General features: G+C 47.2%; 1 protein-coding gene across 3 annotated transcripts in view; it reads right to left on the bottom strand.

Annotated features, from left to right (window-relative positions):
- Positions 1 to 3,429: 3,429 nt before the first annotated feature.
- Tmem242 (transmembrane protein 242) overlaps positions 3,430 to 11,945 on the bottom strand; it is a 29,077-nt gene continuing 20,561 nt past the window's right edge. Inside the window, exons 1-2 of one of the 3 annotated variants that reach the window (XR_015045809.1) lie at positions 5,929 to 7,924; positions 3,430 to 4,037 (exon numbers count right to left, since the gene is read on the bottom strand). Coding sequence is in view for 2 of the 3 variants with exons in the window: in XM_085832539.1 (XP_085688665.1) it covers positions 3,939 to 4,037; positions 9,854 to 10,918 (1,164 nt within the window). In the remaining variant the exon portion in view is untranslated. Of the gene's footprint in view, positions 4,038 to 5,928; positions 7,925 to 9,853; positions 11,052 to 11,945 lie in introns of those variants that run through there. The other 2 variants (XM_085832539.1, XM_021149728.3) reach the window with 2 other exon arrangements.

Genomic DNA, 11,945 nt, shown 5'->3' with positions numbered 1-11,945 from the left:
TCCCTATCAACAAGGTGATACAGGTTAGGTTACTCCCATGGGGCGGGGAAGTGTCGGGACAGGGCTAATTGAACCCTAGGCATGCCAAAGAAGCAAGTTTCCTTCATCCTTTTGAACGCGTGTACCTTCAACTCCTGTGAAGCTCATCGCATCCTGAGCCTCCCTCACCCTCCCTCAGCACATGGCAGCCATCAGTCCAGCCTATGTGGCCCCTGTGGCAGACACTGCCACACTTACAAGGTAGGACTCTAGCAGAGAGAGTCTGGGTTAACGATGCTCTTTTTATTCCTTCATCGGATACAGGAATTCTTTCTCCTATCCGGTGGAGGTCGTTCCAAATCTGTAGGGCAGAGAGTGCATGAGGTAGGGAGCGCCCACTCTGCACCCATTCAACCTGCCTCTTACCTTTTCTTCTCTGTATTCAAAGGCCGAGATTTTTTTTTTCTCCCCAGAGAACTGGTTAAAAATAAAAGATGGGTAAAGACCCCCGCCCCCCATACACTTCACTCTTGCTGATAAAGCTGAGTCTTTTCTTGGATTGTTAGCAGGTTACATGTGAATCTCAGACACCAATTACACCTGTTTAATTAACAATACAGCAGTTTTAACAGGGCAATGTGGTCTAGAGAAAAATGTTACATTATGCACTTGACATTTCATTTGGAGAGTTCCTTTAGAACTAAAAGGTTTCACTGTAACAGGTTTTGAATGCGCTTTATGGAACACGATTGCTGACTAATTAGGGCCTAGGTGATTCTAAAGGAGCTGTACACCTGACATCCAACCAGAGGGGCTTTTTTTCCCATTTACTTTTTCTTTTCTTTTTTATTTTAATTAATCAATTTGTTTACATCTCAAATGCTGCTCCCCCTCCCCTTCCCTCTCCCCCACCTCCCCTCCCCTTCTCCTCTGAGAAGGTGGGACGCCCCTCCCCCCACACCGACCTTGCACATCAAGTCATTGTCAGATTAGGTGCATCAGAGGTTTTCTTCTTTATGCACTGACAGAGTGGGGCTTTTTCCTTGTTTGTTTTTGCTTTTCAAGGCAGGATTTCTCTGTGTAGCCCTGGCTGTCCTGGAACTCACTCTGTAGACTGAACTGGCTTGAAACTCAGAGGTCTGTCTGCCTCCCAAGTGCTAAGATTAAAGGTGTGCACCACCATCACCCAGATTTTCCTTCTTCAGCTATGTGCAGAGTCACTTCCCATCAGAGGACAATGGAGCACACAAGAGGTTGGGTTCATAAGAATTAACTTCATTAAGAAATGGTACTGGGTTGGAGAGATGGCTCAGTGGTTAGGAGCAGGCTGCTCTTCAAGAAGTCCTGAGTTCAATTTCCAATAACCACATGGTGACTTACAACCATCTGTATTGGGATCTGATTCCTTTTTCTGGTGTATATGAAGACAGAGCACACAGAAATAGAAAATAAATAAATTTTAAAAAGAAGAAATGGTATCAAGCTGGTGGTGGTGGCAGCACACACCTTTAAGCCCAGAACTCAGGAGGCAGAGGCAGTTGGATCTCTGCAAGTTCAAGGACAGCCTGGTCTATAGATTGAGTTCCACAACAGCAGGGGCTGCACAGTAAAACCTCTGTCTTGAAAAGCAAAGCAAAATAAATAAATGCATACATATATACATACATTCATGCATGCATGCATACATACATATATACATACTGAGACCCAGCACTAGGGTGACTCTGGTTAAAAATATTTAGATAGGTAGGTGGCCCCATCTCTCAACTGGGGGCCATGTTTATCTACTGGAGGTGGTCTCTTCAGGTTCCATCTCCCCACTGTTGGGCATTTTGGCTAAGGTCATCCCCATTGGGTCCTGGGAGCCTTTCACATTCCTGGTGTCTGGGACTTTCTAGTGGTTCCCCACCCACACTGCTGTATATTTCTATTCATTCTCTTGGTCCTCTGGGCTTCTCTCCTGTCTTCCCCCATACCTGACCCTGGACTTCCCTCTTCCCCCCCCCCCTCTCCTACCCAGGTCTCTCCCTCTGTCTCATGTGATTATTTTGTTCTTCCTTCTAGGTAGGATTGAAGCATCCACACTTGGGCCTTCCTTCTTGTTGAGCTTCATATGGTCTGTGAGTTGTATCATGGGCATTCTGAACTTTTTGGCTAATATCCACTTATCAGTGAGTACATACCATGTATGTCCTTTTGGGTCTGGGTTACCTCACTCAGAATTGTTCCTGTCTAAAAGAAATACAGGGACAAAAAAATGGAGCAGAGATTGAAGGAAAGGCCATCCAGAGATGGCCCCAACTTAGGATTCATCCCCTGCGCAGACACCAAACCCCAACACGGTGATTGCTGATGCCAACATGTTCTTGCAGACAGAAGCCTGACATGGCTGTCCTCTTAGAGGCTCTACAAGCACCTGAGACAGATGCAGATACTTACAGCCAACCATTGGACTGAGGTCGGGAATCTCAATGAAGGAGTTAGGGGAAGTACTAAGGAGCTGAAGGGGATGGCAACCCCATAGGAAGACAACAATATCAACTAACTGGACCCCTCAGAGCTCCCAGGAACTAAGCCACCAACTAAAGAGCATACATAGGCTGGTCCTTGGTTCCTGCTACATATGTAGGAGAGGATTGCCTTGTCCGGCCTCAGTGGGAGGGGAGGCCCTTGGTCCTGTGAAGGCTTGATGCCCCAGCAAAGGAGGATGCTAGAGGGGTGAGGTGGGAGTGGGTGGGCAGGGGAGCACCCTCTTAGAGGAGAAGGGGAAAGGGGCTTGTGGAAGAGGGTCCAAGAAGGGTGATAATTGAAATGTAAATAAATAATTGATAAAAATATATTTAGATATGTGGCAATTACATTGTATTTACTTTCACTGTGGAGACAAAACTACAAACTCAGATAGGGTACAGGGACTTGGAACCAATCTTTCCCCACAGAGCACATTTTATAGCTAGGATGTCACTGTTGCTATTTCAGCCCACATCTTCTCTTCTGAGTTGGCCCCGACTGTTTCTGGCTTTTTATCCTGTGTGTAGAATTTGCAAGTCCTTTGAGGGAGGCCCTCAGCACATGTGTGCTAGCTTCGAGTCAGACTGTCTAGGACAAGTGGCACCCCTTTCAAGGACTGGGTTCACTTCCTTGGAGGCTGGCCAATAGAAACTACCTTTCAAATTCTTAGTCATATGCAGATAAGATAGGTCTTAAAAATTCATGCAATTAGATAAACTGAGGTATATATGCTGTTAGGAGTCTGCTTATATTTTTTGTTCCTTAAATTTTTTTTTGAGAATTTCACATGTGGGTACTGCATTTCCACTATTTACACACCTTCCTCTCCACACTCCAGCTACCCCAGTGTCTACCCTTACCCACTTTCAAATTCATGAGCTCTTCTCTACTACTGTTACACGCAGAGACATACACCCCCTCCCCCCGACCCCCGCTGGCTTCTCAAAAAAAGATTTTTAGTTTTTAATTGTATATTCTTTTGTGGCTGTAGATACACGTGAGGGCAGGTGTGCACATATTCCAGGCAAGACTTCAGATTCCCCTGGAGTCTCAGGCACAGATGGTGGTGAGGCACCCAAAAGAGGGACGGGGCTGGAAAACGAACTGAGGTCCTCGCGAGAGCAGTGTGAGCTCTTAGCCATGGGGATCTCTCCAGCTCCCCCCCCCCCTTTTTTTGTGACTATGAAACATGGTTTATTGTTCTAAACAAAAACATTTCCTCCCGATCCCTTCTCGAGGAGAACTTCTAGATAATTCAATTGTTGTCTTAACTTTAGAAAAACATTCCGACCGTGTGCCACAGCCACAGCCACGGTGATGCTGTGGCCTGTGGGTTTGCCGGCCATCGGCACGTGTTCCTAGAGAGGAGTCACCCCAGTCTTTCTCAGACATGGTGTTTCCAAAGCTGCCATTCCTGCAGCCGTTGCTCCGGAGTCGCCCGTGCTGTGTCATTTCCACTTTAGGACTTCCTCCCACTCCTCGGCTGACTCTCGGTTCTTGGGAATTGGTGGGAATATGGATTGCATCTTACTTCGAAAGTCCTTCATCTGGAAGAAAAACAAAACAAAACATCAAATGTCAGGAGGAGGGAGGAACAGACGAAGCCCCACAAGGCAGCATCTTCACTGAGTGGAGACACCCCACCCCTCATGAATGCAGAGCAAATGACAGACCAGGGATGCTGAGGACCACATTCAGAAACACACCACCAGTTCTTCCCAGTGTGAATCCAGCAACTACGTAACAGACAACGTTGCCCTTGGTCTAGAAGGCAGCATGTCTAAATCGACATGCCCCAGGACATGTATGGGAAGAATGGGATGCACAGTGGCCTTCATTTATAAAGATGTAGTGGGCAGTAAAATGTCTGTCCATCTAAACACATGATTAAACTCAGGCCATTCAAAGTCAGAGTTTTAGAGCTGGAGGGAGGGACAGGAGAGAGAAAAACCTGATGACAGACATTCTAGAATCTTCTTATGACCCAGGGTGGAAAACCTACACTGAGAGTTTGTCAGTGAAAGGCCATTTGAGCCAGAGTCAAGGAGAAGACAGGGAGGTCACACCATGTAGTGTTGAGCTGCGTGGCATGAATTGCTGACGTGGGAGAGGATTTCTAGGCGCACACTCAGTACGTGATGCTGCCATGCAGAGTTTTCAGTAGCAGGATAATGGTCCAGGCTGACCCCATCACATGCTTCTCTGGACTCAGGTGCTGAGCAGGTTCACAAAGTTCCCAGGACTCTCCAGCAGCACCACCTTTCTGGGAGCGGCTATTGGAGACATGGGTACTTTTTCTTGATATGTATTCACTTCAAATGGAGGCTAAGTCTTTACCCTGTTGCCAAACTCAGGGTTTACATATTTTTCAGTATTTGTAAATTCTAGACTAGTTCCGAGTCTCCAAATCATATATTTGGTGACAGGACTCCAGTGTCAGACAGACCTCTGCTCAAAGCCCCACCCCTGTCCCGTTTCCTCTCTTCCCAGCACCTATACATGCAGGAAGGACAGTAATTACCTTCCTGAAGAGCTGCAGGAACACAGTGAGGCGTGCGCACAAAGTGCAGCCCCTGACGCACGGTGAGTACTCAGTCTGGGAAGGCCGTGACCACTGACTGCAGTGTTATCCAGATGTGTGTGCTGTATTCCAGATGCTAAGCTCGCATGGATGTAAACACCATGGCATGTTTACTAAAAGCGTGGCTTTATAGTTACATGCTATTTGGTGTGATCATTTTCACTATTTTATGGAATCTGTAGGTAAGCTGTCTGGATTCCCTACACCCATTTGCTAATCTTTGCATAGCTAGACAACCACTCTACCATCGAGCCTCAATAACACCCTATTTCCCCGTCTCTTTCTTGTGTTAGACAAACATGATAACCCCTGCTCACAGAAACCTGCCAGCCAGACGCGATCTTGAGTATACACATGGGCATCGTCTCCCGAGCGCTTTGTCTGGACTGGACTTTGATGAGCCTATATGAGACGTTCTCCACTAGCAGTAGTCCCTGGAGAGGGACTAGAACTGGGAGGAGTTTCTTTTGTGGTCACAGTTGCTGTGACTACTGTTTGCCATTGGTGGCAGGCAGGGGTAGCTCAGAAGCTGACTATCCAGGATTCACATAGAGAGCCGTGTCAAGCATTCCATTTACAACCCATTGTATCTATAGATCTATATCTGCATAGGTGTTCAGAGTTGAAACCCAATGCTTGCCTGGGCACGGTGTGCAGTCTGCTGTTCCTTTTGTCTTTCTGGCTTCTGTCATTTACAACTTGTGTTGTATTGGACTGTCTAGCATAAGTAGGAGCATGCTTGTTTCCGTGGTCTACCATCAGTGATACCCCTGGTCAGCTGCTAGGAAGAGAGAGGCTAGAAAGTACCCTGGGAGGTGGGGGGTGGGGAGATGAGAGGTGGGAGCCGCTCTATTCACCTGATTGTCGCCTTCCAATCCTCAAGTATTATATTACTATTTGTTCCTGAGGTCATACATAAGTCACTGGAAGGAATCACAATTGACAAGCAGCCAGTAGCAGTCAGGATACAGACTCAGATGCGGGACGCTCAGGACAGGGCCCTGTGCCCTCACGCTGTGGAGATGGAAACCCAGAGTCCACAATTATGCAATAAACAGGTTCTCAAGCTGCTTCAAACATGGGGCTCCATAGGATTCCCCGCATGAACCATTTCTGTATCGAATATGTATCTATATCGAATATGTGTCAGTGAAGGTCATGCTGCGAAGGTCAATGGGTTATTCCTGTTTAAAGATGCCCTTGAAAGATTTGAAGACTGAGCACATTAACTCTGGACATAAATATACTGAGCATAGCTCACAGCTACCGCACAGCACTTTCCCCTGCCCAGAAGTTGGTGAAGGCTCATTCTGGCCACACTTCCCCAAAGCAAAACCGCATGTCCTCCATGGAGCTCGAGCTTCCCTTGTTCCTTTGACCAGAGAGGAAATTTCCACGCTATGGGTTGCAGGGTGACCCTTCTAGGCAGGGCCTCTGTGTGCAGCTCCAGGCTGTTTCCTGGAGACTTTGGTGTGGGGGGTGCCCTGTATAAACGGTATTCCCTGGAGAAAAGAGTCTACCTCTCCTGGGGCCTTGTCCTGAATTCCTGCTTCTCTCATGTGCAAGCACTGTTGTAATGTTACAATGCTCAAGTGCGGTGCCACAGACAACTGGAAAATTATTACAAGTAATCTATCGGACACTCAGGGAGCTAGGGCTAACTGCTACTTAGATGTTAGACTAGAACTGAGATTGTGCCTCTAATAAAGCTCCCACTAACCTCCCAGTAGCTTCCTCAGGGCTGGGTAGCCAGAACACCAGGGGTGAGAACAGCCAGTGACGTGGCTTAGAGAGCCTGTTCCCGGTGCTGCCATATTTATCATTCGCCCCTCAACACTGAGTGTGACAAGTGCTCTAGTCCCTTCTATAGACAGCTGGGTGCAGGGTCCTCATCCCAGATGTGAGACAGGTCTGACTGCATGGCTGTGTCTGCTCTCTGCACTGTGTACATGGGTGCTGCCCCACACTACCAAGGCATGTCTGTGCTGTGGAAGAAGAAACTGAAAACCATTTTGACTGATAAGATTATCTCTAATCTCATAAATCCTTACAGAACTCTAATAGGCAGTTGTTGGCACTAAAAGCTGAGTTTATTTTATTATTATTATTTTTTATTATTATTGTGCGTTCAGGAGCATCTGCCCTTATTATAGGCTCTACTGAGAAACCCAGAGATGCCTCTGGTAAAGGGGCCAGGGTGGTTTAAGCATCTGGTAATTGGACTTCTGTATACAGTCCCCAGGATGCCAACAGCAGCTGGAAAGCACAGCAAGTTTGTGAACGTGTTATCTGAATGGGAAGAGTGCCGTCCGTTTGCAGTTGGCTATGTGTTAGGTACCAAAGCACTGGGAATAATCTTCACAATGCTACATGGCAGAAATGATGTCCACCACCCAACACAGGAGAAACCAGAGCTGAAGGGGTAACTTGCTAAGTGGCCGGCTGCCTACTGATACCCAGGACTCTCCCATGGCCACTCTGGTTCTGTGAACTACAGTGACTACAATGACAAAGTGCCCCTAAGCCTTTCGAACATGATTTAAATCCAGAACACACACTTGGACATTTTAGCCTGGGTGATCCCAGGACCACATTACTAGTGTTCACCAATGGTCAGTCTCATCCGCTTCTGTAGGTGAGGATTATACTTCGCCTCCTTGAAGTCAGACATCCACGTGACTTATGGGTAGACAGAAGAGGTCATATCCAGGTATTTAATCACACACGTCCGACTCGCTAGGTCAGTCTGTAGGGGAATCTTGGAACCTGTGGCCTCGGTGGTGCCTCAGGGACAAAGCAAGCAGAAGGTGCCATTAGGTCAGGGAGGGGAGCCTCCTGAGAGATCAGCTTCACTCCACGGATTCTGTAGGAGTGAGAACTACATTGTCAAGACACGGAGGTGGAGGATGCTTTTGTGTGTGTATATGTGCATGAGTGTATACATGCATGTGGGTGGAGGCCAGAGGCCAACCTCAGGTATCGTTCGAGAGCTGTCCGCCTTGGTTTTTGGGGCAGGGTCTCTGGCCAGGACCTGAGGATTGCTGGGTACAACAGGTGAATTGCTAGGGAGCCCCAGAGATTTGCTTGCCTCTTCCCAATGTTAGGGACTCTGGGGACTGAGCTCAGGTCTTCATGCTTATACAGTAAAGCACTTCCTGGTATCAACGCCCTTCCCTACCCACCATCCATTTATCCATTTTAAATGGGAAGATTGTTGTCTGCTGTCTACTTGATGATATTCACCAATCAGCTTTGGCTTGGCTCAGCGAGCAGGCACTGACGGCCTGGAGATGAAGGATCCAGGGATGAGGTATCCAGAGTACCGCACTGCTCAGTGGCATTAGGAAAGCTAACCGGAGGCTTCCCGCATTGCTGTTCTTAGTCTTATTTAGGTAAAGGGCAGAGAAGTGTCTTTGTTTTCTCCTAAACCATTTCTGCATCGCACCCATAAAGTCCAGAATCTTCAGTGAAGACAACTGACTTAGAAATAAAAAGTGGGGCTGGCGAGATGGCTCAGTGGTTAAGAGTGCCAACTGCTCTTCCGAAGGTCCCGAGTTCAAATCCCAGCAACCACATGGTGGCTCACAACCATCCGTAACGAAATCTGATGCCCACTTCTGGAGTATCTGAGGACAGCTACAGTGTACTTACATATAATAAATAAATAAATCTTAAAAAAAAAAGAAATAAAAAGTGAACATGTAAGTTTCTGAGAAATACAACCTCCCTGAGGCTTACTGAATGAAATGCCAGGTCTCAGGTCACACTTCAGAAGCTTCCGTCACAGAAGGTAACTGAGCAGCAGGGTGCTGCTAGGACCCGCCCAGCAAGAACCATTTGTAAGAGTATCTCCATTTAACAAGACAACAGGTTCCCAGCAGTTCTCAAAGGCTTTTACTAAGCCGGGCTTCATTTGTATAACTGCAATCCCAGGAATGCTCTGTATCCTTGCCAAGCCAATGGCAGTACCTGTTCTGTGCAGCCAATCAGTCCTTCCTACAGCGAGTACCATGGCGGATGTTAACCTGAGTCTGCTCCACAAGAATAATGGACCAATTCTCCCCCCCCCCCCCCCCCCCCCCCCCGCCCATCTCCTCTCCCTCCTGACTTTTCTCTCCCACTTGCTTTTCAAACAGCTGCAGTCCCCATTTCATGATGTCTTAAAAAAAAGATTTTTAAGTGTGTTGGCTGCACATATGTATTGTACCATGTGGGCTCTGGGAACTTAACCTGGATCCTTGCAAGAACAGTAAGCCCCATCCTTCTTCCTTCCTGTTCCCTTTATCAATGTCTTAATAGTTCAGCTGGCAGTCTGTCCGAGACAATGAAGGCAGTCTCAAAATGTACCACATAAAAATCTGTGTACATTTTTACTTTTAAACGTAGGAGTTACTTTCTAAAATGATATGCATGTGAGCAGCTATGCATGTGAGCGGATGGATTAGGGCAGTACACACACTTATGAAAGTTAGCCGTTTCCTTCATGTCACACCAACAGGCAAAAACCAGTCCTTCTAACACCAAGAATACCTTTAATGCTGGCACCCAGAAACTGTGAAAAAGCAAAGTCACCCAGCCTCTGGATGCTACACAACAGGAGACCTAAACAAGAGACCCTCCAGCTTTCGGAACCCCCACTTCACCCCACACTTGGCCGTGCACTGCGTTTTCTGTCTTCAGTATCTTTAGAAGGGTGACTTAAAACTTAATATCTTTCTGGATTTTCCAAATAGTCTCTGCACTCTTTACCATCTGGGCCTCCTCTGTAGGGCTCAGCTTTACCTTTATGATATCAGATATGCCACTCTCTCCCAGGATACAAGGCACGCTGAGGAACACCTCTTCTTTGATTCCATAGAGACCTTGAATTTTGGTGGTAACTGGATGCGTTTTCCTGAGATTCTTCAGAATACTCTCTGCAATATCAGTTACAGACAGGCCAATGGCCCAGGAAGTATACCCTTTCATTTTGATAATATTATAGGCACTGGCAATGACTTCTTTGTGGACATCGCCCCATTTCTCGGGGTCTTTGTTTGTTCCTATAGCTGAATTCAGCTCTCTCAGCGGCACACCGGCGATGTTCACACCACTCCACACAGGGACACTTGAGTCTCCATGCTCTCCAAGGACCCACCCGTGGCAGCTTTCAGAGTGGATCCCAAGCCTCTGCCCAAGCAAGTAACGGAAACGAGCTGTATCTAGGTTACAGCCGCTTCCAATAATACGGTTTGTGGGAAACCTACTCAACTTCCAGGTTACAAAAGTTAGGATATCCACTGGATTGGAAACAATAATAATTTTGCAGCGAGGGCTGTGCTTGATAATTTCCGCAACCATTGCCTTAAAGATGGTTACGTTTCGCTGGACTAAATTTAGGCGTGTCTCATCTTTCTCTTGCCGTGCACCCGCTGTGATAATCACTATCTCAGAGTTGGCAGTGACACGGAAGTCCTTGCTGCAAACAATATTTGGCATTTTTATGAAGACACTGCCGTGCTGGAGATCCATCGTCTCACCCTTCATTTTTTCTTCATTATTATCAACAAGGGCGAGCTCGTCAGTCAAGCCTTTCGCTATGATGCCGATGGCACAGGCCATGCCGACTGATCCAGTTCCTACAATGGAGATCTTGTTGTGGAGAACGGGCTCTTCGGAGCTGATGTGCTGGATAAGTTCACCCTTCACGGTCGCCATGGAGGACGTGGGGGTGAGGCTCCACCAGGCCCGGTTGGGAGGGACACGCTGTACCTGACTGGGCCATAGAGCTATGCCAAAGTCCTTGAAATCTACCCTGGTTGTACTCACTCTTCTGCTGGCTCTCAAGATGCTTGTAGCCCAGGCCATGGCTGCGCACTCAGGTGGAGGAAGTGAACAGGGTGAGGAAGACAGTTGAGGCCACAACGGCCGGCCGTTGCTAGGCAGTACAGACGCAGCCCTCCCTCCCACTGCGGCTGCGCAGTCCCCCAACTGTGCCGCATGGGCTTAGCGTGCAGACTGGGTCTTCTTGCTCCTACAACTGCAAGCCTGCACCATGGCTTTATACAGCGCTTCCATTTCCAGCAAGGACATACTGTAGTTTGTTTTACAAACCCATATTCTTTACTATTGATATATAAAGCCCAACCCAGAACCCTGGAATTATTTGTTTGCTGTTCTTAGGGTACATAGCAAGAAGATTGGTTTTGGCAACTCGAGATGAAAATGAGGCTAAAACCTTGAACCACAACAAGGAGGGCTGTGCTGTCTGCCAAGAGGCAGTCTGGCTGGAGAAATGGGCTCTTGGTTCGGTGTATCCAGCAGGAGAATCGTTGTAGGAAGGATTTTTATCAGTATCCTAACCGTGGTGCATACCGGTGAAAGGCAGCAGGAAGGAGGGGCAATCTGGTCTACACCGGAAGAGCACGCCCCTTCTTTCTCCTGCCAAAGGAAAGCCTGCGATTGCATGCAAATTAACCAGAGCACCTAGTGCCCTGTAGAGAACCCAGGTTGTTTTCTCAAGACCCCCACATCAGGTGGCTCACAATTGTCTTTAGCTCCAACTTCAGAGACATTGGATAGCCTCTGTGAGCACATAGTCCACATGGTAACATAAATTCCATGGTCTCTCACACACATTCACATAAACAAATTTATATATATACCCACACAAATCAAAACAATAATCTTTCCCTAAGCCCTCCAATTTCTTACGGAAAAAGATGGCCCTTAACCCTCTATAGAGAAACCCTGTCTCGAAAAACCAAAAAAAAAAAAAAAAAAAAAAAAAAGAATGAAGGTGTCTTTGAAATGACGCTTTAACCTTTAGCCGATGGTTAGATTCTTCCTGAAGTAGTGAAACAGTTACCTGGCAAACCTGGCATGGGTGGATCTT

The sequence above is a fragment of the Mus caroli genome, unplaced genomic scaffold (genome assembly GCF_978045245.1).
Source record: "Mus caroli unplaced genomic scaffold, Mus_caroli_1 scaffold_18, whole genome shotgun sequence".
NCBI classification, from domain to species: Eukaryota; Metazoa; Chordata; class Mammalia; order Rodentia; family Muridae; genus Mus; species Mus caroli.
Note: the sequence above shows the minus strand (reverse complement) of the source record. Positions and strands in the feature narration are given on the sequence as shown.